The sequence below is a fragment of the Erythrolamprus reginae genome, chromosome Z, assembly GCF_031021105.1.
Source record: "Erythrolamprus reginae isolate rEryReg1 chromosome Z, rEryReg1.hap1, whole genome shotgun sequence".
NCBI classification, from domain to species: Eukaryota; Metazoa; Chordata; class Lepidosauria; order Squamata; family Dipsadidae; genus Erythrolamprus; species Erythrolamprus reginae.
Genome location: NC_091963.1, coordinates 25,423,476 through 25,450,206, shown reverse-complemented (window position 1 = coordinate 25,450,206; position 26,731 = coordinate 25,423,476). Strand labels below are relative to the sequence as shown.

Below are 26,731 nucleotides of genomic sequence, written 5' to 3'. Positions count from 1 at the left end.
TTTGCAGCGGGACGGAGAGCGAGACAAAGCGCCAGAGCGCTCTGAAGCTTTGGAAACTCTCGCTTTTCCTTACCACGGAGCCTTGGAGACTGTCCAGATAGAGACGCATCCTTGAAACGTTTCGCTTCTCTCCGGCGGGGCTCCGCCTCACTCCCCACCCATTTAGCCGGCACTAGATCCGGTTCCCGTACGGCTCCGGCAGCCGATAAAGGTTCCGGGTCGGAGGCCTGATAAATGGGCGCCGCCGCTGGTCACAGGAGGAGCAGTCGCCTTGTTGTGGCTGCCCGAGATGGATCGGCTTGAATTGGGGTTCTGAGGGCCGGTCGAAAGGAGAAGGAGAAGAAGGGCGGCTGAGGAAAGAGAGGCGCGGACGGCGGGCTCGGCGATCCGAAGGGGGCAAGCCCTGCCACCCAGCGGGGAGAGGAGAAGCACCGGAGCGCCGGCTCCGATCTTCACCCGGCTTGGTCCGCATCTCTCGATTGCCATCCCCGTGGAAGCCGGCCGCGGCGGTCCACCTTATGCTCAACGCCTGGAGAGCAGGCAGGAAAAGCGAGCTCGGTAAGCTCGGTAAAGGGGAGCTGACAGGGAGACGGGCGGGAGGTTGTCTCAGAAGCGCTGCGATGGAAGAAGGTGAGAGGCGCCCAGAGCAGGTGTCTGTATGGAGCTGGGGGCGAAGCGTTGCTGAGGGGAACTCGGGGCGCTTCTGTCGTTCCCGGATAGGCCTGGGAACCGCAAAGCCTCGGTGCCCTTTGTGCCGTTTGTACGGGAGCGGGGGTCTCTCCCATCCTGTCCCCAGCTACTTTCTCATGCCCCCCTTCAATGTAGCAGCCCGCCGGGGAAGGAGACGCTCAAGGCCGGGGAAAAGACTGCAAATCTCAGCCTGCCTAAGAAGGCAGATTAGCCTGGAGGGTTTAATAAAAGACAGGAGAGGGGAAACTGCCCTAGCCGAAACTTCACTGCCTCTCGAGGGGCTTCAGGGATGGCTTGGAGGCGCCTGTGGCACTAGGGAAGGCCGGTGGAAGAGGGGAGATCCAGGCGGGTGGGAGACAGTCCGGTTCAGAAAATGTGGGGCTTCAGTTTTTACCTCAGAAGGGTTTGGCTGAGCTTTCCAAACAGCCGGGTTGCAACCCCTGCGAACTATTCTCCTAGGCAGCAATCCAGAAGGAGGGGTAGATCCCCCCCCTTTCTGAGAAAACGCTTTATTTTTCAGTCAGATTAGCAGATAAAAATTAAGATTTTCAATCTATTTTGGCCAAGCAGGAGGAATGATTCTAATTAGCAACGAATTAAACGATGTGATCTTTTATAATATTTATACATGGTATGTTTGTGTGTGTGTTTGTTAGTAAATGGGGTTCTTTTAAAATATTTTTAAATATTTTAAATCTATTTGGATTTGTTATGATTCGCTGTGTCTTGTTGTGAGCCGCCCCGAGTCTGCGGAGAGGGGCGGCATACAAATCTAAATAATAAAATAAATAAATAAATAAATATAATAATAATAATAATAATAATAATAATAATAATAATAATAATAATAATAATAAAAAGCCGTGCATCAAATTAGAGTAGCAGAAAGTTAATTTACTGGTTGGTAATGGGCTGCTGTCTGTGCAGGGATTGCTCAGAAATTATTATGTAGGGGGCTAATATCTTCGGGACCGCCTCCTGCCACACGAACCCCAGCGACCGGTTAGGTCCCACAGAGTCGGCCTTCTTCGGGTCCCGTCGACTAAACAATGTCGTTTGGCGGGACCCAGGGGAAGAGCCTTCTCTGTGGGGGCCCCGACCCTCTGGAACCAGCTCCCCCCTGAGATTAGGATTGCCCCCACCCTCTCTGCCTTTCGTAAACTCCTTAAGACCCACCTCTGCCGTCAGGCATGGGGGAACTAAAACACCTCCCCCTTGCCCATGCTGTTTTGTTGATTGATTGACTGTGTGCCTGTTTTTTATATATATTGGGATTGTTTTATGAAATTACTAATTTTAAATTGTAATTAGATTGGTGGGCATTGGATTTGTTATTGTGTACTGTTTTTTATTATTGTTGTGAGCCGCCCCTAGTTTTCGGAGAGGGGCGGCATATAAATCCAATAAATCTAATCTAATCTAATCTAGTGTAACCTGTTTTCCAGTTCTCATTCCCACTTCTTTCTTACAAAATTGGCCAGGTGACAGATTAAATTTACCTGTTAACTGTGACTTTGCGTAGGATGCGTACAGATTTTCAAAACAAACAAGTCTAAATTCTCCCTGTTACCTTATAGAATGCTTCGAGAAAAATATTTTATTTCATTTTTTCCTATTTCTATTTACTGGATTTAGGTTGTGATTAGAGCTACCTTATTTTTATTATAGACCAACTTTAAGTATTTAAGTAATAAGGGGTGTGCATAAGTGCACCAGCTTGCCTACTGTCCGTCTCCTAATATTTCCCTCTTATTAGTACCCATCTTGTGTATATAAACAGCGTTATATCTATGTATACTACCAATACATACTTGACAAAATAAAACAAACAAAACAAATAAATGCCCATTGTTCATAGAAACACTAGTTAGATGTGAATGTATTTAGTAGCATTATTCTCCACAAAGTCTTATGATAGGACCTTAAATTTTAATCATTTAGACATTTGAATAGGATATTCCTAAATTTAAAAGCTATCTTTAAGGTCAGCTAGTAAATTTGAAAAATAAATGTTCAGCTAGATAACAAACTGAAAAGGAATAATGGGGAATTATGGCTAAAGATGTGGGATTAAATTGTGTGTTTAAATCAAAGAAGTCTTATATGAAAAGCTTGAGGAATGAAAATGTTTTAGAAATTTCCAACAAAATTGAATAGCTGCTAAGCATAATTGCATTTTAATTAGGTAGTTTCCAAAGTACTGGAAGTAACTATATTACACATTTGTCCAATCAACATATCTTTATCCAGTTATGAGAATTCTTTCAGCAAAAAAAATCAAACTAACTAATAAAGAAAACAACAACAAAGGTGCAGCAGAGTGTAAACTAATCCTTTTTATGAGATGGTATAATATAACATTAGAAAAGAGAACTAAAGCAACAAAGTATTTTTCTTTTAAAAAGAAGAAGACTCAGACTTATTCCCCATTACCATATAGTAGAGACTATTGAAATTTCAAATAAGGGATTGATTGTTAGGAAAAATTTCTGTAATGATAGGTAATTAAGCATATACCTATACTATGGGGTTGCGGGGAATTTGGCACATCTTGACAACTGAACAACCTCATATTATGTATATCCATATATTAATGGAAGTTTTAATTGACTCTTCACTGGAGATGTTTGAGCAACCATTCAAAAGTGCCAGTTTATTGCAATTGTATTCACAAGTTAATTCTATAAAATTCTATAATTTTATTTCAAACTACCTCAAACCTAAATTGATTTATTGTGCCGATTTGGTTTTGATTTAGTGTTTTACTACTTATTTTTCTGTCTTTTAATATTGCAGAATCTTTAGGGACTGAAATGGGCAGATATAAATAAAATCTATTGGGAATTATTTTTGTTTGGGTCTTGGACCTTAATGAAGTTGGACTCAAAAGTTCATATGACCTTTCCAACTCTACTATAATTTCATAAATTAATTCTGAACCAAGTAGTTTTGTTTACAATTTTTAAAAATTAGTTAAAAAAGAAGGAGGGAGTTTAAAAAGTGAGGGAGGAAAACAATAGCTATAGAAGGTGTTTGTATATAAAGTATATACAAACACCTTCAAATTTGTATATGAAGTACTGTATATACAAATTTCATTGGATATGTGTTCTGTGTGTGTATAAACATTTTATATTTCTTTTATAATATTCAAAATTTATAAAAGCATCATTGCTTTTTAATGAAGACTGTATAGAAGAAGAAGAAGAATATTACTGTTTATAAACTAGCTTTTCAAAATATCACTGTCCTCGAGTTTCAGTATATAGGCTTGGATAAATGAAAATTGTTTTGCTTAAGATATTTTTTAAAATTAAATATGAACACTTTCTATACTTTATATTTTCTTAAAAGTACTATTTCAAAGCATCAACAATAAAAGCTGCAATGTCTTTCTGTTAATGTTTAAGAGACTTTAGTAGTTAAAAGTGGCTGCTTTTGCTTCGCTCTACTGGAATAGATAATTAATAAAGCTATTAGAATGCAGAAGATCAGAGCTGTCCTTTTAGTTGTGTCTTCTTTTAAAGAAGTGAATCATATGACATGGCAGACTCATAAACAGTATGCACTGTTTAGCATGAAAGACCTAATACACAGTTCTTATCCACAACACATGCTGATTGATTATAATTAGCTGTACTGTTGAACAATCTAATAGAGAGAATTTTTTAAAAAGATCTTTTTCTAAGATAATAAACATGATGAACTTTGGATTTGGAGGCTTTATCTGTTTCATGCTAATTACTGTGGGGGGAAATAGTATTGAGTACCTGGATAATTGATAAAAATGGAAAAGATATGCATCTTTACAGAATACAAACAAGGAAAGTTTTTTCCCCTCACACTTGTTGCTTTCCAATAAACAGTTGTTGTTTATTTTTGACCACAACATCTTGAAAATATATTAGCATTCAATAGCATGTTATGTTTCTTTTGTTGTATCTATTACTGGAGAGCTTATTAAAAAAAATTAAGGTCACTTTTCTCGTTTGAAAATATATAAAATTGTTCAACTCAAATCATTCTAACTTTTCAGAAAATTCAGAATAACTATTTTTTAAAAGCACAAAAACTGTTTTCTAATAAAATTTGATTTTTGAAATTAATGATTGGTTATTTTGCAATCCAATGAACAAAGATATTGAAACTGGTTCTGTTTCCTCAGGTTTATTGGAATGCATTGAAAAGGTACTCGCATTCAGGAACCCTGTTTTTTAAATTATTACAAATCTAAATTGTTTTCAGGTAGTCCTCAATTTACAGCCACAGTTGGGACCAGAATTTCAATTTTTAAGCAAGGAAATTATTAAGTGAGTCATGCCCAATTTTATGACCTTTTTTGTCATGGTTATTAAACAAATCACAGCATTTGTCATGTGAATCACGTAGTTGTTAAGTGAATCTGGCTTTGCTTGTTTGGAAGCTAGCTGAGAAGTTAACAAAAACTGATCAGATGATCCCACGATGATTCAGCCATTGTAAATACATGCCAATTGCCAAAATTCTGATCATGTCGCTGTGGGGATGCTGTGACCATTTTAAAAGGGCCACTTAAATGCTTAAAGGACCATTTCTTAAGTGACCGCTTAAGTCGCTTTTTCAATGCCCTTGTAATTTCAAATGTTTGTTAAATGAATGGTTATAAGTTGAAGACTATTGGTACTGAATCTTCAGATTAATTATATAATGTTGACTAAAAATGGATACTTTTTGATTAAGTATTCAGAGGCAAATCATTTAAATATGCTATGTCTGCAAACTGCATATTTGAAGCTAAAAGTTCTTTTCACCAATAAATGCAGTAAAGTACCTACTGATTAATAAGATAAGTCAAATTACACATCCTGCTTCAGACATTTACAGTTAGAATATAAAATATGCATGATTTATTTTTGTAAACTCCAATGTTTTGATCAGAACATGTGTTAAGCATTACAATTTCTGTTTTGAAATACAAAATATACTAGCATTTTCGAACATGCTACAATTCTTATTTAGCATGAGAGATACAATTGCTGAGGAAAACTTACTGAAAAAACATATCTGATCTCAGCAGCCATCCATTTAGCTGAAAAAGAATTCTATAATTAAAGTAGGGGGTTCCTGAAGTTTGAAATGGTTTGTTGTATTTTTACAGAATAATAACAACAACAACAACAAGAGTAGAGTTGGAAGAGATCTTGAAGGTCTTCTAGTTGAACCCCCTACTTAGGCAGGAAATCCTACACTACTTCAGACAGATGGTTATCCAACATCTTCTTAAAAACTTCCAGTGTTGAAGTACAGTATTACAATTTCTAGATGCAAGTTGTTCCACTGATTTATTGTTCTAACTATCCAGAAATTTCTCCTTAGTTCTAAGTTACTTCTCTCCTTGTTTAGTTTCCACCCATTGTTTCTTGTTCTACTCTCAGCTTTGGAGAATAGGTTGACTCCTTCTTTGTGGCAACCCCTGAGATATTGGAACACTGCTATCACTGCTATCAATAAATATGTCCCATCAAATAAATTGTGACCAGATCTACCTACATCATACCTACATCAAATTTGTACAATTCAGATGCTTCCAAATTGTATGAAATTATTTTGGACTGAATATTTGCAAAACCCCTTTCAGTGCTTGCCATTTTTCTGGATATTTTTGAGTATGATACATTGAGTACAATAATGTTTCTCAAATGATTTTTGTTTTCAAAACTAATAAGCGAGAATGCAAAAATTCCATTTTTCTTAACTAAAAAGGTACACATATTTTCCTATATATAGTGATATTTAAAAATTAAATAACTGGAGTATCACCTACTGATAAATTCAGAAATTATTTAATGTTAATACTTCCAGATGTAGGATTAAGTTAATGGAGATTCCTTTATTGTTGAAGGTAACAAAAAAGCATAGAATATATCTTTGGTGTACTTTTATCACTATATAGATGTTTGTTTCTATTTCTAAAGGCAACCTGACATCACAATAAAAAATAAACAGCTTTCGTACATTATTATTTATTTGGTTTGTATTCTACTTTTCCACCAAGAAATAGCACAGTTAAAACAATTCATATAATACAATGGCAGAGTTATCTTAAAACAATAGATCAATTTGCATATAAATCATATGTAGATGAATTTATAGGGAAATTTTAAACAAGTTTTGTAGTCAGAATATAAAATGTTTTGGATTTGAAAAATTCAGAGCAGTTTCAATGTTTTAAACTCAAAACAAAAGATATGAGCCAAAGGTATTTTCCCCACTAAGCTTAGATTTAGCTGTTTTGAGAAACAGATCAGTATTCTGGACTGTTCTGGGCATTGCAACTGGATTTTTGTATTGTTACACGTGATTGTTCCGAGTTGTTTTATTTTAAACAATTAAAAAAGTTTCAAGCCTAGCTAGTATGGCAGCAGGGACTATTCAAGATGTTGTGATAATGGGCTAGCCTGGATGGAAAATATTGCTGAAGTAAAAAGCTGCAATTATTTGAGCATAGGGCCAAAGAGCAGCTATGGATTTTGCTCGAGAAATAAATTTATTTCAATAGATTGATTAACTGTTAGTGCTAAATGCAAAAACCATTACTGGTTGTTTTATTTTTGAGCATTGTATTTATGTATGCACTTCATCTTTGCTGCTGTGCCTTCTTGAGATTCAGGTTACGTTTGAATGCAGACTTTGTAGGCTTATTAATAATCACCCAATCTAGACAAAAAGTGGTCAAGGAAATAATTTTCAATAAAAATTCTAAAATTCCTTACAGGGGCCCCCAAAGAGCACTTGAACTTATTGTGAAGTAAATTTCAGAACAACAGGAATGGATTAAGCATTTCTTTTTCTAAGTAGAAATCGCGACTTTTTCCTATCCATTGGAAGAAATTTCTCCCCTTTAGCAATTTCTCCCCTTAACTTTAACTAATATACATCTTTAATAGATATTTCATTGTAATAACAACGATATGCAATTGGCAAGAATAACCTAGAAAATGGGGAATAATTTATAATACTTAGGCACAATAATTTATATTTCAACTCATGTTTCTTAAGGTTGTTAATATATCTGCCTCCTTGGTTGAGGATTTTAGGTAAATATTAAATGTGTAATTTCCTAATTTCATGCCTAAAAACAAATAATCCATTAACCCTTTGGTGCTTGACCCTAATAAATAGTTACATATTACCATGTTTCTCCAAAAATAAAACCCTATCTTATATTTTTTTGAACCCTGAAATAAGCTTGGCTTTATTGACATACACTCAAAAGCCCAATTGGGCTTATCAGGGGATGTCTTATTTTTGGGAAAACAGAATAGTGATCAAAGAGTGATGCTCCTTATCCATTCAGAATGGATCTTACGCTGGTACCTGCCTACATAACTTACTTGCTGCAGCTATGTTTGTAGGGACTTTTGAGCAATAATTAAATACGGCAGCTGTTAAGAGAGTACTACTTGTATATATGTCATTTAAGAATGTTTGTGAAAACAAAAACCTTGGAGTTCAGAACAAAATATCTTTGAAAACAATTCAATAAATCCTGATAACCACATTTGCAGTAATTTGTTGTCAAATGTGGACACATTTTGTCAATTGCCCTTTTTGTGGAAAGTTTTTTTCAGGTTTTTCTTTGAGGACGTTTTGCTTCTCATCCAAAAAGCCTCTTCAGCTTTGACTGGATGGTGGGAATGGAAAGATTTATATTCTTGTATACAGCATTTTATACATTTATACAGCTCCCTAGTTTTGCTTCTGGTCCCGGTAGTCTCCTATCCAATTACTTCCTTGAATTGATCCTGCTTAGCTCCTCAGCACTGGTGAAATCAGATAAATCTGATGAAAAATCATAAAGAACATCTTCAGAATAGGCTAAGGGAATTTTTCTCCAGTAGACTGGGAAAAGGTTAATTTTTGTTGTAAGTATCTATTTGAAATTGGATAATTTGAAATGTTATGATATTTTGATATTTCTTAAATAGTACAGTATTTGCTTAATAGATGAACTAGCTGTTCAGGTTAGTTAGTTTTTTTCTGAAAGGGAAATATTGTACTTAGTATCATAATTCTTCTTGAGTTCCCAAATGATACTGCTTGGCAACATCAAGAATAGCACAAATTGAAGTTAATACTTGGTAAGAGAATGAATCCTGTAGTTGCTAAATAGCTCTCAAATGTTTTTTCCATTTTTGTAGCCTTATACTAATATAGCTAAATCTTTTTTGTGCTCTAAAGTCAAGTAATTATTATTATTTATTTCAAGTACCTTATTTCTGTGTAGTATTGCTTTGCAATGTCAATAAATTGCAGTGAAATCGAATTCTGGGTTACCGTACATTCACAAAAGCATTTATGTTATTTCATACTTCAATATAAAAAACAACTATTGTTATATAACCAAATTGAAATAATTTCCTGAATTTCAGTCAGTAATGGTTTTGATTATATGAATGTTAAATTTCCTTTAAATGTACCTTTAAAGCAAATGCCATTATAATAAGGTTCAAGAGTTATTTATTTCCCTTTTAGTAAAGATAATTGGTGCTATTTTAAAACGTAGTCAAGATTTTATCTATTCATTATATGTCAATTTTATTAATTGTGGATACATTTTTACAGAGTCTGACTTATTAACACTTCATATACTACAGTACACCATTTCAAATGACAGTGGTTATTGGGAATAGAAGATACCTCTTTTGGATGTGCATATTTTGTCTTATTAATCTTGAATAGCTTTCATTGATCACTGTTTCTTGATGATTAAACACAAAACTGAACCCGATAGTTTCTAATTTAACTGAGCTCATGGCATGGATATTCAGCATTTGCAACCCTATTAAATTGAACTGGGTCATTATGTTGATATAGAAAATGGAGATAATTACTGGTACATCATTTTGAGATTTTCATAAATGGAAAAACATAATTTTCATACAAGTTTGTGATACGTATATTGTTTATGGAATTTGTCTACTCTCTACTGTTAAACTATGTTTAACTCATTCAGTGACTCTTCAAATATATGACTGCATCTGTGATTGGTAATGAGCAGACCTTTGTACTTTCAGCTGTCACGGTGTCTTGCAGTTTTGTGATTACAATTTATACCCTTCCCATCTGGCTTACAACAAGCAAAACCAGCAGGAATTGGCAATCAGTCGTGCGAAGGCCACACTTAATGACCAAAATAATCCTCGCTTAACAACAGCAGCCAGAACTCCCAGAAATAAATGAGTTAATCACAAGATTTTAAAACTTATGACTGTGCTACTTAACAACGGAGTAACATTGTTAACAAGGACTTGTAAGGTGGGAATAAAGTCCATAAATCTGCTCTCCCCCCTATCCTTTAAGTAACTTTAGCTATTTTCTTGGTGTTTAAATGCTTCATACTGAAATGAAATTTCCTCTATCTGTCTGTCTGTCTGTCTGTCTGTCTGTCTGTCTGTCTGTCTGTCTGTCTGTCTGTCTATCTATCTATCTATCTATCTATCTATCTAATTTATAGATCGCCCAACTCCTTACAGACCTGGATGGCATGCAGCATCTAAAAACAATATAAAAACAGTTTAAAAACCCATAGAAAAAAGAAAATAAAAATCATTCATATCTTAGAAATATAGAAACATAGAAGTCTGACGGCAGAAAAAGACCTCATGGTCCATCTAGTCTGTCCTTATACTATTTTCTGTATTTTATCTTAGGATGGATATATGTTTATCCCAGGCATGTTTAAATTCAGTTACTGTGGATTTATCTACCACGTCTGCTGGAAGTTTGTTCCAAGGATCTACTACTCTTTCAGTAAAATAATATTTTCTCATGTTGCTTTTGATCTTTCCCCCAGCTAACTTCAGATTGTGTCCCCTTGTCCTTGTGTTCACTTTCCTATTAAAAACACTTCCCTCCTGGACCTTATTTAACCCTTTAATATATTTAAATGTTTCGATCATGTCCCCCCTTTTCCTTCTGTCCTCCAGACTATACAGATTGAGTTCATGAAGTCTTTCCTGATACGTTTTATGCTTAAGACCTTCCACCATTCTTGTAGCCCGTCTTTGGACCCGTTCAATTTTGTCAATATCTTTTTGTAGGTGAGGTCTCCAAACTGAACACAGTATTCCAAATGTGGTCTCACCAGCATTCTATATAGCGGGATCATAATCTCCCTCTTCCTGCTTGTTATACCTCTAGCTATGCAGCCAAGCATCCTACTTGCTTTCCCTACCGCCTGACTGCACTGTTCACCCAGAAATCACTACCCCTAAATCCTTTTCTTCTGAAGTATTTGCTAACACAGAACTGCCGATACAATACTCAGATTGAGAATTCCTTTTCCCCAAGTGCATTATTTTACATTTGGAATCTTGGCCGGATCTAGATGGTACCATTGCTCAATGGCCCCAGGCCTTCTGGCAAAGCCAGATTTTCACAGCTCTCTAGAAGGCTAGTAGGGCGGGGTAGTACGAACCTTCGTGGCAGCTGGTTCCAGAGAGCTGGTGCTACCCCAAAGAAGGCTCTTCCCTCCAGGCCCGCCAGCTGACACTGTCTAGTCAACAGGACCTGGAGAAGACCAATGCTGTGGGCCCTTATTGGTTGCTGGGAGCTATGTGGCAGAAGGCGGTCCCATAAATAGTCTGGCCCTAAGCCATGTACGGCTTTATAACATGATAACCAGCACCTTAAATTGCATCCAGAGACCGATTGGGAGCCAATGCAGCTTGCGAAGTGTTGGTGTGATGTGGGTGTTCCTGGGTGCACCCACAACAGCTCACACGGCTGCATTCTGGACCAGTTGTAGCCTCTGAATGCTTTTCAAGGGTAGTACCATATAGAGAGCGTTGCAGTAATAGAGCCATGAGGTGATAAGGGCTTGAGTGACTGAGAGAAGAAACATTTTATTAAATTTTATGTCCCGACAGGAAATATCTTTAAATAGCATGATCTAATTCTACTGCTTCGTTGTAATGTAAAAACTGAACCATATATTTATAGGAAGCAATTAGAAAGCAATTATTCAATATATTTCTTAATCATAATTATATTTATTTGTTGATGACTTTTTGTTTTTATACACATGAGAGGGATTGCCCACTGAGAGAAATGGGCAGTCCATAAATTTGATTGATTAATTCATTGATTGATTGATTGATTAAATCCCATATAAAATAATGAAAGGGAATGTTGGGAATATTAGATTCTTTATTGGCACAGGACCCTAGTTGAGTAATGTCTATGTGTTCAAGCTTTGCTTCCTTGCTTTCAAGTCTAACCTGCTTGTTGTCTAGTTTCCTGCCAGCTTTTCAGCATGGATCAGGTAGGAGACAATCTTGATAATGACTGTATCTGTACTTTATTAGCTTAGGCTATAATGGCAGAATCATGAAAGCCAGACGGTGTTTTCCTTTTCCTTCATCTTAAGTATAACTCAAGTATTTAATGCAGAGTCAGTTTAAGTCTTTTTCAAAACTTTACTTTGTCTCCCAGACTTTAAAAAAATGGTTTTGTAATACTGTTTCTCCAAAGACATCTCTGTGATTCTTTGCCTCTTCAGATTAATTTCTTTCATTCTATTAGTTTTTGTTGCTCTTTTGTTCAGCTATTGCCTATTGTCTTTTAGTTTGCTTTTATGACTACATAAATTAAACAACAAACAGTATTGTGGAAGAATTCTGCCAGAAATATGTAGAACATGCATTTTAACAACTTAAACTAAACCTTATTGTACCCAAATAATTTCTGGTGGCAAAAAATGTCACATATAACCTTCATCTGCTATGATCATTGCAACCCCATTCTGGCAAAGAAAGTAGGATCGTACATGCATGGTTTGAACATCCTGTTCAATTTTTTTGAGTTATCTCTCAGTTTTATGATATCATCACATAATAAATTAGTTGTAACGACATTCTGGTCTTGTGATTGCTGACAGCTAAGATAACATTATAGTAGGAATCCTTTTCTAAGAACTTTATGCTAAAGTTTCTGTTTTAGACAATGGAACAAAGAAGGCCAAAACCAATAAATCGCTTTAAAACATTGCAAAGAACATGTGATGCTTACAAAAGACTAATCTGTTTACTGAAAGTGTTTGCCATGAAAATGCTCATTTAAGACACAGAGTATGTAACATTGAAATCTTTCTCCGTGATAATTCCACATAGTGTAAAATAGAAAATTTAGCATTTCCTAATTCAATTAGCTGAATTAATTAACTGAATTAAAAAGAATTTTGCCCAGTATAGGATACCTTTTAACTCTAATTTTCAGTTTCAATGTATTTTAATTCTTCATCAACTATAATTAGAAGGTTTTCTTATATTGTTGCAGAATAAAACAATTTGTTGCGGAATAAAAGCTGATGTTGCTTTTTTCCAGTGGTTAGAGGTCAAAGTGTGTTTTTGGACATACTGTATTTTACTATGCCAGTGATGGCGAACCTATGGCACGGGTGCCACAGCTGGCACGTGGAGCCATATCTAGTGGCACACGAGTAGTTGCCCTAGCTCAGCTCCAACGTGCATGTGTGTGCTGGCCAGCTGATTTTTGGCTCACACAGAGGCTCTGTGAGGGCGTTTTTGGTTTCCAGAGAGCCTCAGGAGGGGTGAGGGGGCATTTTTACCCTCCCCTGGCTCCAGGGAAGCCTTTGGAGCCTGGAGATGGTGAAATACAAGCCTACTGGGCCAACCAGAAGTTGGGAAACAGACCATTTCCATCCCCAGAGGGCCTCCAGGGGGTGGGGGAAGTTGTTTTCACTCTCCCTAGGCATTGAATTATGGGTGTGGGCACTCACACATGCGCAATAGCATGCGCCCATGCTCTTTTGGCACCCGAGGAAAAAAGGTTTGCATCACTGTACTATGCTTTTCTAATAAAGATGTTACGGTTTAACAGAATAAATCTTAAGACTGTGTAGAAACAGCTAGAAAATTCCCATTGGTCTAGATAAAATCAATAAAGTTTAAGATTAAGATTTACTGTAATTTTCAATATGATCAGTTTTGACAAAACCTTATTAAAAATTTTCAGTATAATTAGAATACTGGGTTTTTTTTCTTTCAGACTTAATATACTACTGAACTTCATCCCAAGTGATTGAAAAGACATAAAAGAAGCACACGTTAGTATCAACATGGGAAATACAACTACTAAGTTCCGCAAAGCACTTATCAATGGAGATGAACATTTGGCTTGCCAAATATACGAGAGCAACCCACAATTAAAAGAATCTTTGGATCCTAATATTTCTTATGGAGAACCTTACCAGCACAATACTCCATTACATTATGCTGCTAGGCATGGGATGAATCGAATATTGGGGTGAGCATTGTAGATGTACATTTTCATCTTGCTTCAGTGAACCACACAATAAAATTGCATTATTACCAGATGGTTCCTACATGATTTTATTTTTGAAGTGGAAACATAATTTCATAAAGCATGGACACTACTGATTAGGATTTCTGCCAGGCCCAAATAAACGAAATGAACACAATGAAATGTATCAATAGGATGCATGGAAGCAGGGAAGAGTCTCCTGGCAACATAATATTCTGTTCATTTAAAATGTCAAGTGGAAGGCTATTTCTGTATTTTTACTGTACTTTAGCTAACTGAATTGCCATCTATGCTTAGATATAAAACCATAATGTTTTATTTTGTTGTGGATTAGTAATAAGTCAAAGTTTTAGGGCCTTAAGTTTGCTCTTGGGTAGTTTAGACTGTAGTTGTAGCTTAGTGAGATGGTCAATGAAATGACTTGGTTTCTGGAATTGTGGATAATTCTTGGGTTCAAGAATTATTCTCAATTCACAAAAATTCAAGGCAAAGATATCTAAAAACCAAGAACAATGGTGTAAAATGTGAAATTAGCCAAAGAAGCAGTGATAGTTTTGCTCTTTGCTTTGTTCACCTATAATATTTGATTCTGACTTTTTATATCTTATTCAGCAACAACGTATAACTTGCTATAATATATAAACATATCACTTAAACATACTAAAATTACAACTTATTTTATACCTCCAAAGAGGTGAAATAAATTCTTGATGGACCTTTAGCATTTTGTTTTAAAATGGATAAAAATTATTTTTTACCTTTTTTGTCCTTGCAGAAGTATTTTGTATAGCCAAGATTAAGAGATGCTTTATAGTTTTTCATCTTATATTTGTGTGCATATAATTGTTTTGATATGCAGTTGCAGCATTTTGGTTGTGTGTTATAGTAATATGTAATCTGTTTTACACAATTGCCACTTTTTAGTAAAAGATTAAAGTTCCTGTTAAAAAACTGAAAGCATACTTATTATTTCATTTATTTGTTCTTGTGAACTGTGTCACACAGGTCAGAATTGTATGTAAAATGTTCTCTTTAATGACTTCACTATTTTAATTATCCTGGAACAATTACATTAATAAAAATTTCAGTACTAATTTTAACTGCATGTCTTAGCAGAAATAATTCAAGAATTAATTATTTTGTTTTCTCTGAAATATATTGAACTCAATAATGTAGGAAAAATATAATTCAGAGTTGCTTAAAATTCAGTATAGTAAAAATTGTCTTTCAAATTACATAATTATTTTCTTTATATAGGACTTTTCTTTCTGTGAGAGATGGTAACCCAAATAAACGAAATGTGCACAATGAAACGTCTATGCACTTGCTTTGTATGGGACCTCAGATTATGATTTCTGATGGAGCTCTTCAACCTCGCCTGACAAGACCTTTTGAAGATGATTTCAGAAGAGCAGATTGTCTGCAGATGATTTTAAAATGGAAAGGGGCAAAGCTTGATCAAGGGGAGTATGAAAGAGCTGCCATTGATGCTGTTGATAACAAAAAAAATACACCTTTGCACTATGCTGCTGCCTCAGGAATGAAGACTTGTGTGGAGGTAAAAATTCATATATAAGTAGTCCTTGACTTATGACCATAGTTGGGACCAGAGTTTCCTTTGCTAAGCAATATGGTTGTTAAATGAGTGATGCCTGATTTTACAGTCTTTCTTACTATGAGCAAATCATTGCAGTTGTTTAGCAAATCATGTGGTTTTTATATGAATCAGCTTCCCCCATTGACTTTGCTTTTCAGAAGCCAGTTGGGATGGTGACAAATGATGATCGCATGACCTTGATCTCTGCAACTGGTACAAATATATTTCATTTGTCAAGAATCAGCTGGGGTATTGTGGCATGACTGGTCATAAGTCAGTATTTTCAGTACTGTTGTAACTTCAAATGCTCATTAAATTGAGGACTGCCTGTAAATACTTGCTGAAGTGATAAAAACCATACTTGGCACAAAAGATAGGCAATGTCATAAATTATCAGGTAATGTTAATAATTTAAGAGTATTAAAGAAAGCACTAAAGGAACACTACATCAAGGACATAATATCCTTCTTTTCTTCTGCGGTAGACGTTCCTCAAACTTAGAATGGGGCTCCATTCAGTCACTGTTTAACTTCAACAGATTTGCTTTATCAAGCACAGTAGCTATTCTTAAAATACCTTATGGCATTCCATATGTTCTACTATCTTAGTTGTAGAAGTGTAACCTCTGAATTTAAACTTAAATATGATTTTTAAAATGATTCTTCAAGTTGCATAGTTACCATGGAGAAGCCAGGAATACCTCAGTGTTTCTAGCAGGCCTAAAAAAAATTGTTACGTTGCACTGATGTCATTTCCTTATCAACTAGGTTTATTTAGCCAAGATGTGAGACCCGAGAAAGGGCCAAGATTCAGTCTGATCACAAGATTTTTAAGACTAAATTTCTATAATGCTCTTTATGTGAGAATCAGTTAAAAAAACCAGAAAGATGCTGATTATATAAAAGATAATTCCAAGCACTATTATTTGCCAATGGCTTGTGGTAAAAAGTGATAGTGCTAAAAATAATGTTTTACTAAAACTAAAATTGTAGAAGGAATGATGAGTGGTAGCAGCTACAAATTACATGTGCTAGAGCTTAAACTGCTATGCCATATTACTATTAGATGTTTGTTTGTTTCTTTATTCATGTCAGAAGCATTACAATTAAAATAAGGCATACTATATGACATAAAAATTTAAATATAAAATACCAGGTTAAAATATGCACTAGTTAAACAGATATTGCCCAGAAACTGGCAAAATTAATTGCATAGAAATGAGCACCTCATTACACTTTGGATGCTTTGGGTCAGTGGTCCCCAAACTACGGCCCGGGGGCTGGATGCGGCCCGCTGAGGCAATTTATCTGGCCCGCGGCAGCCCACGAGATTTTATCAATAGATATAATAAGCTCCTGAATCTCCTGTCAACTCACTGCGGTCTGCTGCTGAGCGAGGAGGCGGTACAGAGGCAAGGGGCGGGGAGGATAGGAGGGAGATAGAGAGAGAGGGAGAGATACAAAGAGGGAGAGAGAAAGAGAATGAGTGAGAGAAAGAAAGAGAGAAAGAGAGAGAGGGACAGAGAAAGAAAGAGAGAGAGAAAGAGGGAGAGAGAGAGAGGAAGAGAGAAAGGGGGATAGATGGAAAGAGTGAGAGAGAGAAAAGAGAAAAATGAGAAAATGATGGAGAGAAAACGAGGGAGAGGAAAATGAAACAAATGAGAGAGAAGGAAGAAAAGAGAGAGGGAAGAGAAATGGAGATGAGGGAGGGAGGGAAGGAAAGAAGGAGAAATGGAGGGAGTTTGTTGATTTAAGTTTAAATTTACTTGTTAATAAAGAAGTATAAATTACTTTATTACTTAATTATTTAATTACTTCTTTATTTTAAATATTGTATTTGTTCCCATTTTGTTTGGGCATAGGGATTTGTTCATAGGTTTTTTTTATAGTCCGGCCCTCCAACAGTCCGAGGGACAGTGAACTGGCCCCCTGTGTAAAAAGTTTGGGGACCCCTGCTTTGGGTATTCAAAGGATTAGCCAGCTATAAACTGTTGCCCAGGCGGGTTCTTTCATGTTCTCTACTATTAGAGGAATTACAGGCTTTTACATTTGAGCATAAGTATGAGATGAATGATACAAATAGCATGATTGATACATATATATCAGTGAACTGCTGGAGAAGACCTAGTGTCAGTTGCAATGCATGAAGTTTCTTGATGCTGTATTGAATAAAGATTAGAGCACCATTTAATCTAATAATAAATACTGGATCCATTCACATGTAGAACGAATGCTAATTCATTTTCTGCAGAAAAAGGGCACTTGGGATTTTCAAAATTATCATGGCAATCTTGGAATTAACCAATTTTTATACATTTTTGAAACAAAGAATTGTACAAATGTTCATTAGGAGAGAAAAAGTAACTGGCGTATGACCCAATGGATAGTGCTTCCTAGAAGTTAATTGCTTGTTAGCGCTTATATGAAACTGGCTGATAAAGAAAACATTCCTTAGCTGGGGAAGGGCTTTGATCTAGGTTGAAAGGAAAAAGGGAGTTTAACTAAAGTTAGAGTCTGCAATTTCTGTATCCCTGTTTCCTGTCTAATAATGAGTGTTTTCACAAGAGAAAAAGTTGGGGAGTGAAGGTAAATCCAAGGTTATCTAAAATCTCCTTTCCATTCCATCACCTTATTTATAAAGAGAGCATACGCTTCAAAAAGACTACAGATTGCTCAGAGAATACGTCAACTTAGAAACTTGGCATTTGGGCAGATTTCTCCCCCTCCCCCTTTCTAGATTTTGGTAATACTGTACTAGCCAGGTCTGCCATTTTATGCATAGTGAAGTTGTGGAGAATTAAATTCTGGAATTTAATAGCAGCTTTGGAGTCCCTGGAATCCAAATATCTGATTCTGGCTCTTGATGTGAAAATTAAGAGCGAGAAGGAGCGAGTTATATAAAGGTATAGAATCTCCTTTCCCCAAGAGCACCCTCCATACCTACTTTGCCCATTGCAATCAAGGTCCTGTTTCTCCATGACATCCTTCATCTCCTAGTTAATACTTAATAGCTCCTAAGGAAATCTGATAAAGGAACACTCAGCCAGTGAATTCTGACTTAGCTGCTTATCTTTCTCTCACCAAAAACAGAAGCCCTAACAAAAATGAAAAAAATTGTCACTCAGGAAACAAGCCAAGATCCCAAAATCCAAACCCATTGCTGTCTCCAAAGTCTCTTACAGGGAGAAGTTCATATCAATGCAGATGTACAGTCTAGCAATGGCATTGTCCCAGATCATATTCCAACTATAATAAAAAGATTAAGCTTTTTATGTCCAGAAACATTTTTCCAAACCTTTTCTCCAAACATGAATAATCCAGATGAATTAAAAAGTCAATAGATAGAAAAATAAAAAGCCAATGGAGCCAATGCTATGTCAATAGCTGCCAATAAAACCCTTTTTGCTTTCTTAAAGCTCTTTCTTGTTTCCACTCTGGTAAACTTAGACCTTCATGACACACAGAGAGATCGTCAAAATAATAATTGCTAAATTGAAGGTGTCTAGAATTTTAATGCCAGGAATTAATCTGAGTCTTCAGAGAGGGGCGGCATAAAAATCTAATAAATTATTATTATTATTATTATTATTATTATTATTATTATTATTATTATTAAATTGTTATTAATCAACCATCTGGACCCCCCAGATAAAATTTCCAGATCAGAACTGTAATTCAAGCCATGGTACCTAAATTGAACAACAGAGACCTTTTTAGGTCTTCTCTAGCAGTTCACATGTACCAAGTTTCCCTGAAAATAAGACCCTGAAATAAGCACTTGGCCTTATTGCCATGTACTCAAAGCCCAATTGGACTTATTACCAGGTGATGTCTTATTTTGGGGAAAACATGGTAGTGATCTAGCAATACTTTTACCTCTTAGGTGAAAAACAGGCCATATATGGCTCAGGGCCAGACTATTTACAGGACCGTCTTTTGCCACATATCTCTCAGAGACCTATAAGAGCATACAGAGCTGGCCTCCTCCAGGTCCCGTTGACTAAGCAATGCAGGTTGGCGGGGCTGTGCGGGAAGGCCTTCTCTGTTTCCGCCTTGGCTGCATGGAATCAACTCCCCCCCCCCCCGAAGTCCGTACTGCTCCCACCCTAATGGTTTTCTGTAAGGCCACCAAGACCTGGCTTTGCCGGCAGGCCTGGGGCCCATGAACCAACAACAATCATGGCCAAATTGTATGAATATCAAGTATGCATGTTGAGTTAGTTTAATATGGCTTTTAACTATGATTTTATAATTCAGATTCTATATTTGACTTCTTTTTTACTGTTTTTGTATTTTATACTGTTGTAAGCCGCAATGAGTCCTTCAGGATTGGGTGGCATAGAAGTTGAATTAATATAAAATAGATAGATAGATAGATAGATAGATAGATAGATAGATAGATAGATAGATAGATAGATAGATAGTATTCCAACTTACCAAAATCCTACCTCAACACATCAAACCTCTAAATTAACACATTCTAGCAACTACCTTAAATTTATACTTCCATAATAGAAGAAAAAAGCTATCATTGTTTCATAATCTCCTACACTGCCTGAAAATTTGTAATATATCTTTTTAAAAATGTTTATATAAAAATAGCTCTTGAAATTTCTTGACTTTTTATAGTATTATCCAAAATATATATTTTTTAAAAATCACTGATATTTCCATTTGATTTTTAGCTTCTTGTAAAACATGGTGGGGACTTGTTTGCTGAAAATGAAAATAAAGATACTCCCTGTGACTGTGCAGAGAAGCAGCACCACAAAGAGTTAGCTCTCAATTTAGAATCTCAGATGGTGTTTTCACGAGATCCTGAAGCTGAAAGTATTGAAGCGGAATATGCTGCTTTAGATAAAAAGGAGGTAAAATAAAATGAGGAATGATTTATATCAGCAAAATATGTATCCTCTTAATGTGCCTTGTATTAGAAAAAACCTGAGTCATTAGAGAACCGTAATGTTTATCGTAAGCTCTTGGGCTTGTGTATTAGAGTCAGAAGGAGCTGCTTTAGAGCAACTGGATTTATGCATCTAACTGCTGTATTCTCTAATAAACACAAACTGTTCAGAGGCTGTTCAAGGCAGAATTCTTTAATGTGATTTGCTCCCTTATTTGAACTGACTATATCATATGCTGCATTTAATTAAATTGCTTTTAAAGTATATATGTAGAAATAAAGGTGTCGCAAATATCTGTACTATATAAGTACAAAATGTAACATTATTTGACCCAATGGTCCCCAACCATTTAGTTACCAGAAACCGATCTACTGGAGGGCATTTTTTTCTGTGGACCAAGAAAACATGGTTTTGTGCATTGCCTGGATCCCACACATGCATGGATGAGGCTTCTCTCGTTTGCTCAGACCAATTCCTAGCAGACCATGGACCAGTGTTAGTCCACAACAGGGGATAGAGGACCCTGATTCAACCTATTATGATAAAAGCTAATAAGCCTCTGAAAGATAGCAGGTGGCTACCATAAATGTTTGAGGAATTTGGGTTTTTAACAGTAAATATAGATTTTTATCTTTTACTTTCCTATTATTAGTACTTTTAAATTATTACAGGCTTAGTTTTTCTACAGAAATGTCCGCTCCCCCCAAAAAAGCAAGATAAAGCAAGAGGGGTTATGTTACAATATGGAGTTGCAGTTCAAGATTGGAAGAATGCCAGCTGTGGACATGCTTCTAATTGGTCAGACTTACAGAGTGTGGGTGACACTTTTCCCCATCTAAATCATTTGGCAGTTTTCAAAATGTGCAATTCATCTTTATGTTCTTTCTTGACTTCATGAAGATTAGTGGTCAAGAATTTCTGTGTTTGTACACAAAGCCAAACCAAGTAAAAATGAAAAGCAGCATAGTATACTTGCAAACCTGTGTAATCTTAAGAAATATATATTCCGTGCCTTGGGCTGATTTGCAAGGTTTCTTTTAATATTCTGATAATGTATGACAATAACATAGACTCTCCAATTTCTTTAAAAGAGCTAAAATGGAGGATCTACATTAAAACAAAGCATAATGATAGAAAATGAGGGGAAGAGTTAGTGTTATGCCCTAGTTATACATAACATAATAGTGCATTGTATAAATCAATGCTTTCTGAAAGATTCAATAGGAGAAGAAAATATATTAATGACAAGTTGAACAAGCTTGCTTCTAGGAAACATTTTTTTCTTCAAAAAAAATCTGAAAAATAATTATTACTTCATATATACTGAAACATGATTAAGCACATTGCATGTCTATTCTATTTGCTTTGGACCCTTTATTGCTCAAATTGGCTAAAAATTGAAAGTCATAATCACAAATTCTTACACTGACTGCATATAACTTTCAATTTTAGCAATGTCCTTCTAAAAGTGGCTGTACACTACACCACTTGCATTAACATTTTGGTTACAAGACAAGTACAGTACACGTTTTATAGGGGAATGTTTGGGTTTTGTTTTTGGCCTGAAATCTGCATTAGCCAAGATGATAGTGCATATCAGCAAAGGTAGATTTGTATAATCATGACCAAACCTCTCTCTCTCCACATTTGTATCAAAAAATATTCAAAGGTAAAACTCATATTAATATTTAAAGAGATTTTTATTCTACTGTTTACTGAAATTGACAGGCTTTCTTGATGACTCTGATGGCTTCAAAAATTATTTTGGGGTTCCTGATATTGTGGGGATTATTGGGTAGAAAAAAGTAAAGGTTAGGTTGACTTGAATGGTTGCCATATGAGTTTTCATCCAGGTCAGTTTGAAACTGACTTATAAATAAAATATTTTTATTACCTTATTTGATTCCATCTTACAGCCATATGAAGGACTACGACCTCAGGATCTTCGAAAGCTCAAAGATATGCTGATTGTAGAATCTGCTGATATGCTGCAAGCACCATTGTTTACTGCCGAAGCTTTACTCCGAGCTCATGGTAATCAGAACCTATATCATTCAGCAAAACTTTAATAACAAAATATGCTAATATGTTTTTCCTCTGCTTTTCTAATAAAAATGACAGTGTGTTATAAATGCAAATTGCTTAAATACCTTATTTCATTTTGCATTTCTGGTAATTTAACCCATTCCTTATGTTTCAAAGTATAAAATCATTTTTAATGTTGATAGTGGTGAGACAATATTTAATATTTTAATGATCGTCATAGAAGAATAGTAATTTTATTAGAGCTTGTGTAGTAAATGTTGGAAATTGTTTTCCTCTGAAGCTGGCTGGGTCTTCTTGTTATGAAAGTATAATCTAGCAGATGTGAATAGCAGATGAATCTCTCTTTTAGAATTCTTAGCTGCAAGAGAACGGAAGTAGGTTGAATTGTTTATTCCTGACTTGAAGAATAAAGTATATTAGTTCAGAATAATCAACTTAGTGTAACAGTTCTTAAAAAGATTGTAGCAAGTATGGAAATTTATGTTGGATCCAGAATACAGTGTGATTTGGGTCATGATTTGGTTTAGTAACTTTATTTAAGGAATTAACTCCTTTCACAATTTTAGCCTAATTTTCTTAAGGAGGTTCTGATGATTGATCTCATTTACGTGCAAGATAACAACATTTAAAAAATGATCAGGACTTGAAACAAATAAAAAAGTGTGGCTATAATCATGAATGACAGTAAATCAAATTGTATAAGATCTTAAATTCAAATTAAGAGCAGTTGATTCCCAGATTTAGATTATAGAGGACTGTTTCTTAGTAATATATTAATTGTAACTTCATTACTTTGGTCACATGAAATATAAATATCTTGTATATTTTTTAAAAAGGATTTTTCTATCTTTATTTAGGATTTAGCACCTATTTAGCTAAGCCAAACCAAAATTCTGTGGTCTAAATCTTTTATGCAGATAATTTTGGAACCATTTAACAGGACGTACTGAGATTTGATTCTTAATTGTTTCATATACAATGGTTATAAATCAGTGAATGAGCCATGAACAAAGAGAAAACTGATCAGAACTGAAGATAGTGGGCAGGAACAAAAACAGTTTTATGCTTTTTTTGTGCCTATGTATAATACAATAAAATCTCACAAATCAATTAATAAATTGGACGAGGGGATAGATTGGAAAGTCATCAAATTTGCAAATGACACCAAACTGGCAGGAATAGCCAACTCTCCAGAAGATAGGTGAAAAATACAGAAGGATATTGACAAACATGAAGATTGAACGCTATCTAACAAAATGAAATTCAATGGTGAAAAAGTAAGGTTCTACATTTAGACAAGAAAAACAAAACGCACAGGTACAGTATATATGAGACATTGCTCAATTGTGATAAGGATCTTGGAGTCCTAGTAGTCCCATTTAAATATGAGCCAGCAGTGTGCAGCAGCTGCCAAAAAAGCCAACATAGTTGTAGGTTGCATTAATAGAAGGATAGAATCAAGATCATGCAAAGTGTTAGTATCACTTTATAAGGCCTTGGTAAGGCCACACTTGGAATACTGCATTCAGTTTTGATCACCCAATGCAAAAAGGATGTTGAGATTCTAGAAAGAGTACAGAGAAGAACAACAAAGATAATTAGGGGACCAGAGGCTAAAACATATGAAAAAGGGTTGCAGGAACTGACCATGGCTAGTTTAATGAAAAAAAGGACCAAGGGAGACATGCTAGCAGTGTTCCAATATCTCAGGGGTTGCTACAAAGAAGAAGGAGTCAACCTATTCTCCAAAGCCCCTGAGGGTAGGACAAGAAGTAATGGATGGACACTAAACAAGGAGAGAAGTAACTTAGAACTAAGGAAAAAATTCCTGACAGTTAGAACAATTAACCAGTGCAACAGTTTGCCTCCAGAAGTTGTGAATACTCCAACACTGGATGTTTTTAAGAAATGTTGGATAACTATTTGTCTGAAATAGTTTAGTGTTTTCTGCCTAAGCAGGGGGTTGAATTCTTAACACCTCCAAGGTCCCTTCCAACTCTGTTGTTGTTGTTGTTGTTATTGTTGTTCTTCTTCTTCTTCTTCATTATTATTATTATTATTATTATTATTATCATTATCATTATTAATCATTGAACAGCAGCTAATAAAATTTGCTTTTCTCACCAGTGTCACAAAATCTCAGTGTAGTAAAGTGGTTCAATTAAAAATTGAACTGAAATAATTTGTTATAAGCTCAAAAAAATTAGACAAGAGGAAATCCTTTCTACTTTCGACAACAGTAAATCTAACCATAATACAGCATAACATGTAGCACAAATCCAATCTGTGTTTTAGTTTTCTAAAATTAACATATTTTTTCTTCAATGCCTAAATAGCTCTGGGATATGTATCATTCTTTACATCCCCAATCTGGGGAAAGGTTTATCTCTTAGCTAGCCTAAAAATCAAGTTTGGTTTGATCTACATAGATAATAGAAAAATCGCCTTTGAATTAAATTTAATTTCTAATGATTTCTTGGACACTATCATGTGTTTCCTTGACAACACAATAAAAGCAGTTTAACATCATCTTATTCCAGAATACTTTTTTCCCCCCAATTTCTTTGAATAGTCTACTATCCTAGCCAGCTTAGTTTTTAAAATCAATCTAGTAATTTTAAGGTTAAGTAATTTTAAGTAAGGTGAATCTATTTTTTCTATAAAATAAAAACAATTTCTTTTTTAAAAAAGAACTTTCCTCTGATAGATCAGTTAGTATTTTATCAGACAGTATTGCATTTTGCGCTTGTACTACAGTTTTGATAGCTGGGAAGCTGTTCTGAATATATTATTGTGATTAGTCCTTATTTTAAATTTTTAATTCTGAAGATTTTTCTTCATGATTACATATGCCCATGATTATGTATAAGAATTTTTAAATATTATAACATCTATACTTTAAAATTCTCTGACATTTTGTTGAAAGGTTATTGCTATCCTACTTTCTTGACACTTTATTTAAGATTGGGACAGAGAAAAATTACTTGAAGCTTGGATGACTAATCCAGAGAACTGCTGCCAGCGTTCAGGTGTTCAAATGCCAACACCACCTCCAAGTGGATATAATGCCTGGGATACACTTCCTTCACCAAGAACTCCTCGGACTACTCGTTCTTCTATCACTTCTCCAGATGAAATTAGCCTCACACCAGGGGACATTGAGACAACTATGGTATGCTTCATTCTTGAAATAGATTTCTAGAATGATACTATATTTTATTTATTAGATTTGTATCCTTCGTTCTGTATAGGTGCTCAGGGCAATGGTCAGAGTTCTCCTCCTATTTTTTTCCCCCACAATGAAAACCTTGTGAGCTACATTGGGCTGGAAGAACATGACTGATTCAGAGTCATGTTCTTATGTCTGTGTTTGAGGGTGAACAAGAAACAAAAAACTCAGTCTCTCTGCTGCACATCCACAATTTTAACTAGTATACCATTAGTTACAATATTGTACATTGTAGCTCTCAATGTACAATAATATATTACTTGTGCTAATAATATTACATGATTACACTACACTTTGAAGTTGTTAAATATCTCACTGGGTCATATTTTAAGTAATTGCAACAACATTTTTAAAAAAAATTATATTAGATAGTAGAATGAAATCTTACTTCTGATCAGAAAACTTTTGCTATTCAACTGCATAGGCAATACCCTCGAATGCAGTACCGAACACATGAGCTGTAGTGAACAAATACTCTCCTTTTAATTCTACAGAGTTTCAGGTCAGCCATTGCATTGCAGTCACAATGGCCATGGAATTGATGGTTTACAGGCCAAAAAGCACTTCTGACTATCATAAAACCACATGCCGCATCTCCCCCAGGTCACATGACTATATTACAGATGCTTGTCAATCAATCTGTTCACATTTATGTATGTTTTTATTAAATGGCAATATAACATAAAATAGAAATAAAACCAGTGGAAAAAAGGTTCAGGCAAAAGTTTCTCCTGTCCAGGCATTTCCAACTCCTAGGGACATTTCTTAGCCAAGGGAGCCAGCCTTATCTGAAGACATTTCTGTGATCATGAAGCTGGCATAACTATGCACCAAAGTTGTACGGAATGTTGTTACCTTCCCACCAAAATAATATCTATTTATCTACTCACATTTGCATTATTTTGAACTGCTAGGTGGGTAGGAGCTGGGCATGTAATAG

General features: G+C 35.4%; 2 protein-coding genes across 7 annotated transcripts in view; one reads left to right on the top strand and one right to left on the bottom strand.

Moving 5' to 3' along the window:
* The window catches only part of KRIT1 (KRIT1 ankyrin repeat containing), a 47,937-nt gene extending 47,776 nt beyond the window's left edge, over positions 1-161 (bottom strand). The window contains exon 1 of the mRNA XM_070728156.1: positions 74-161. The gene's annotated coding sequence lies outside the window, so the exon portion shown is untranslated. The remainder of the gene's footprint in view (positions 1-73) is intronic.
* Positions 162-236: 75 nt separating this feature from the next.
* The window catches only part of ANKIB1 (ankyrin repeat and IBR domain containing 1), a 56,491-nt gene continuing 29,996 nt past the window's right edge, over positions 237-26,731 (top strand). For 5 of the 6 annotated variants that reach the window (XM_070728151.1, XM_070728154.1, XM_070728152.1 and 2 more), the window contains exons 1-6: positions 237-558; positions 13,741-13,998; positions 15,274-15,574; positions 20,298-20,480; positions 22,433-22,550; positions 25,526-25,734. In XM_070728151.1, the coding sequence (XP_070584252.1) occupies positions 13,811-13,998; positions 15,274-15,574; positions 20,298-20,480; positions 22,433-22,550; positions 25,526-25,734 (999 nt within the window). In that variant the 5' untranslated portion in view covers positions 237-558; positions 13,741-13,810. Of the gene's footprint in view, positions 559-10,658; positions 10,796-13,740; positions 13,999-15,273; positions 15,575-20,297; positions 20,481-22,432; positions 22,551-25,525; positions 25,735-26,731 lie in introns of those variants that run through there. The other variant, XM_070728149.1, reaches the window with a different exon arrangement.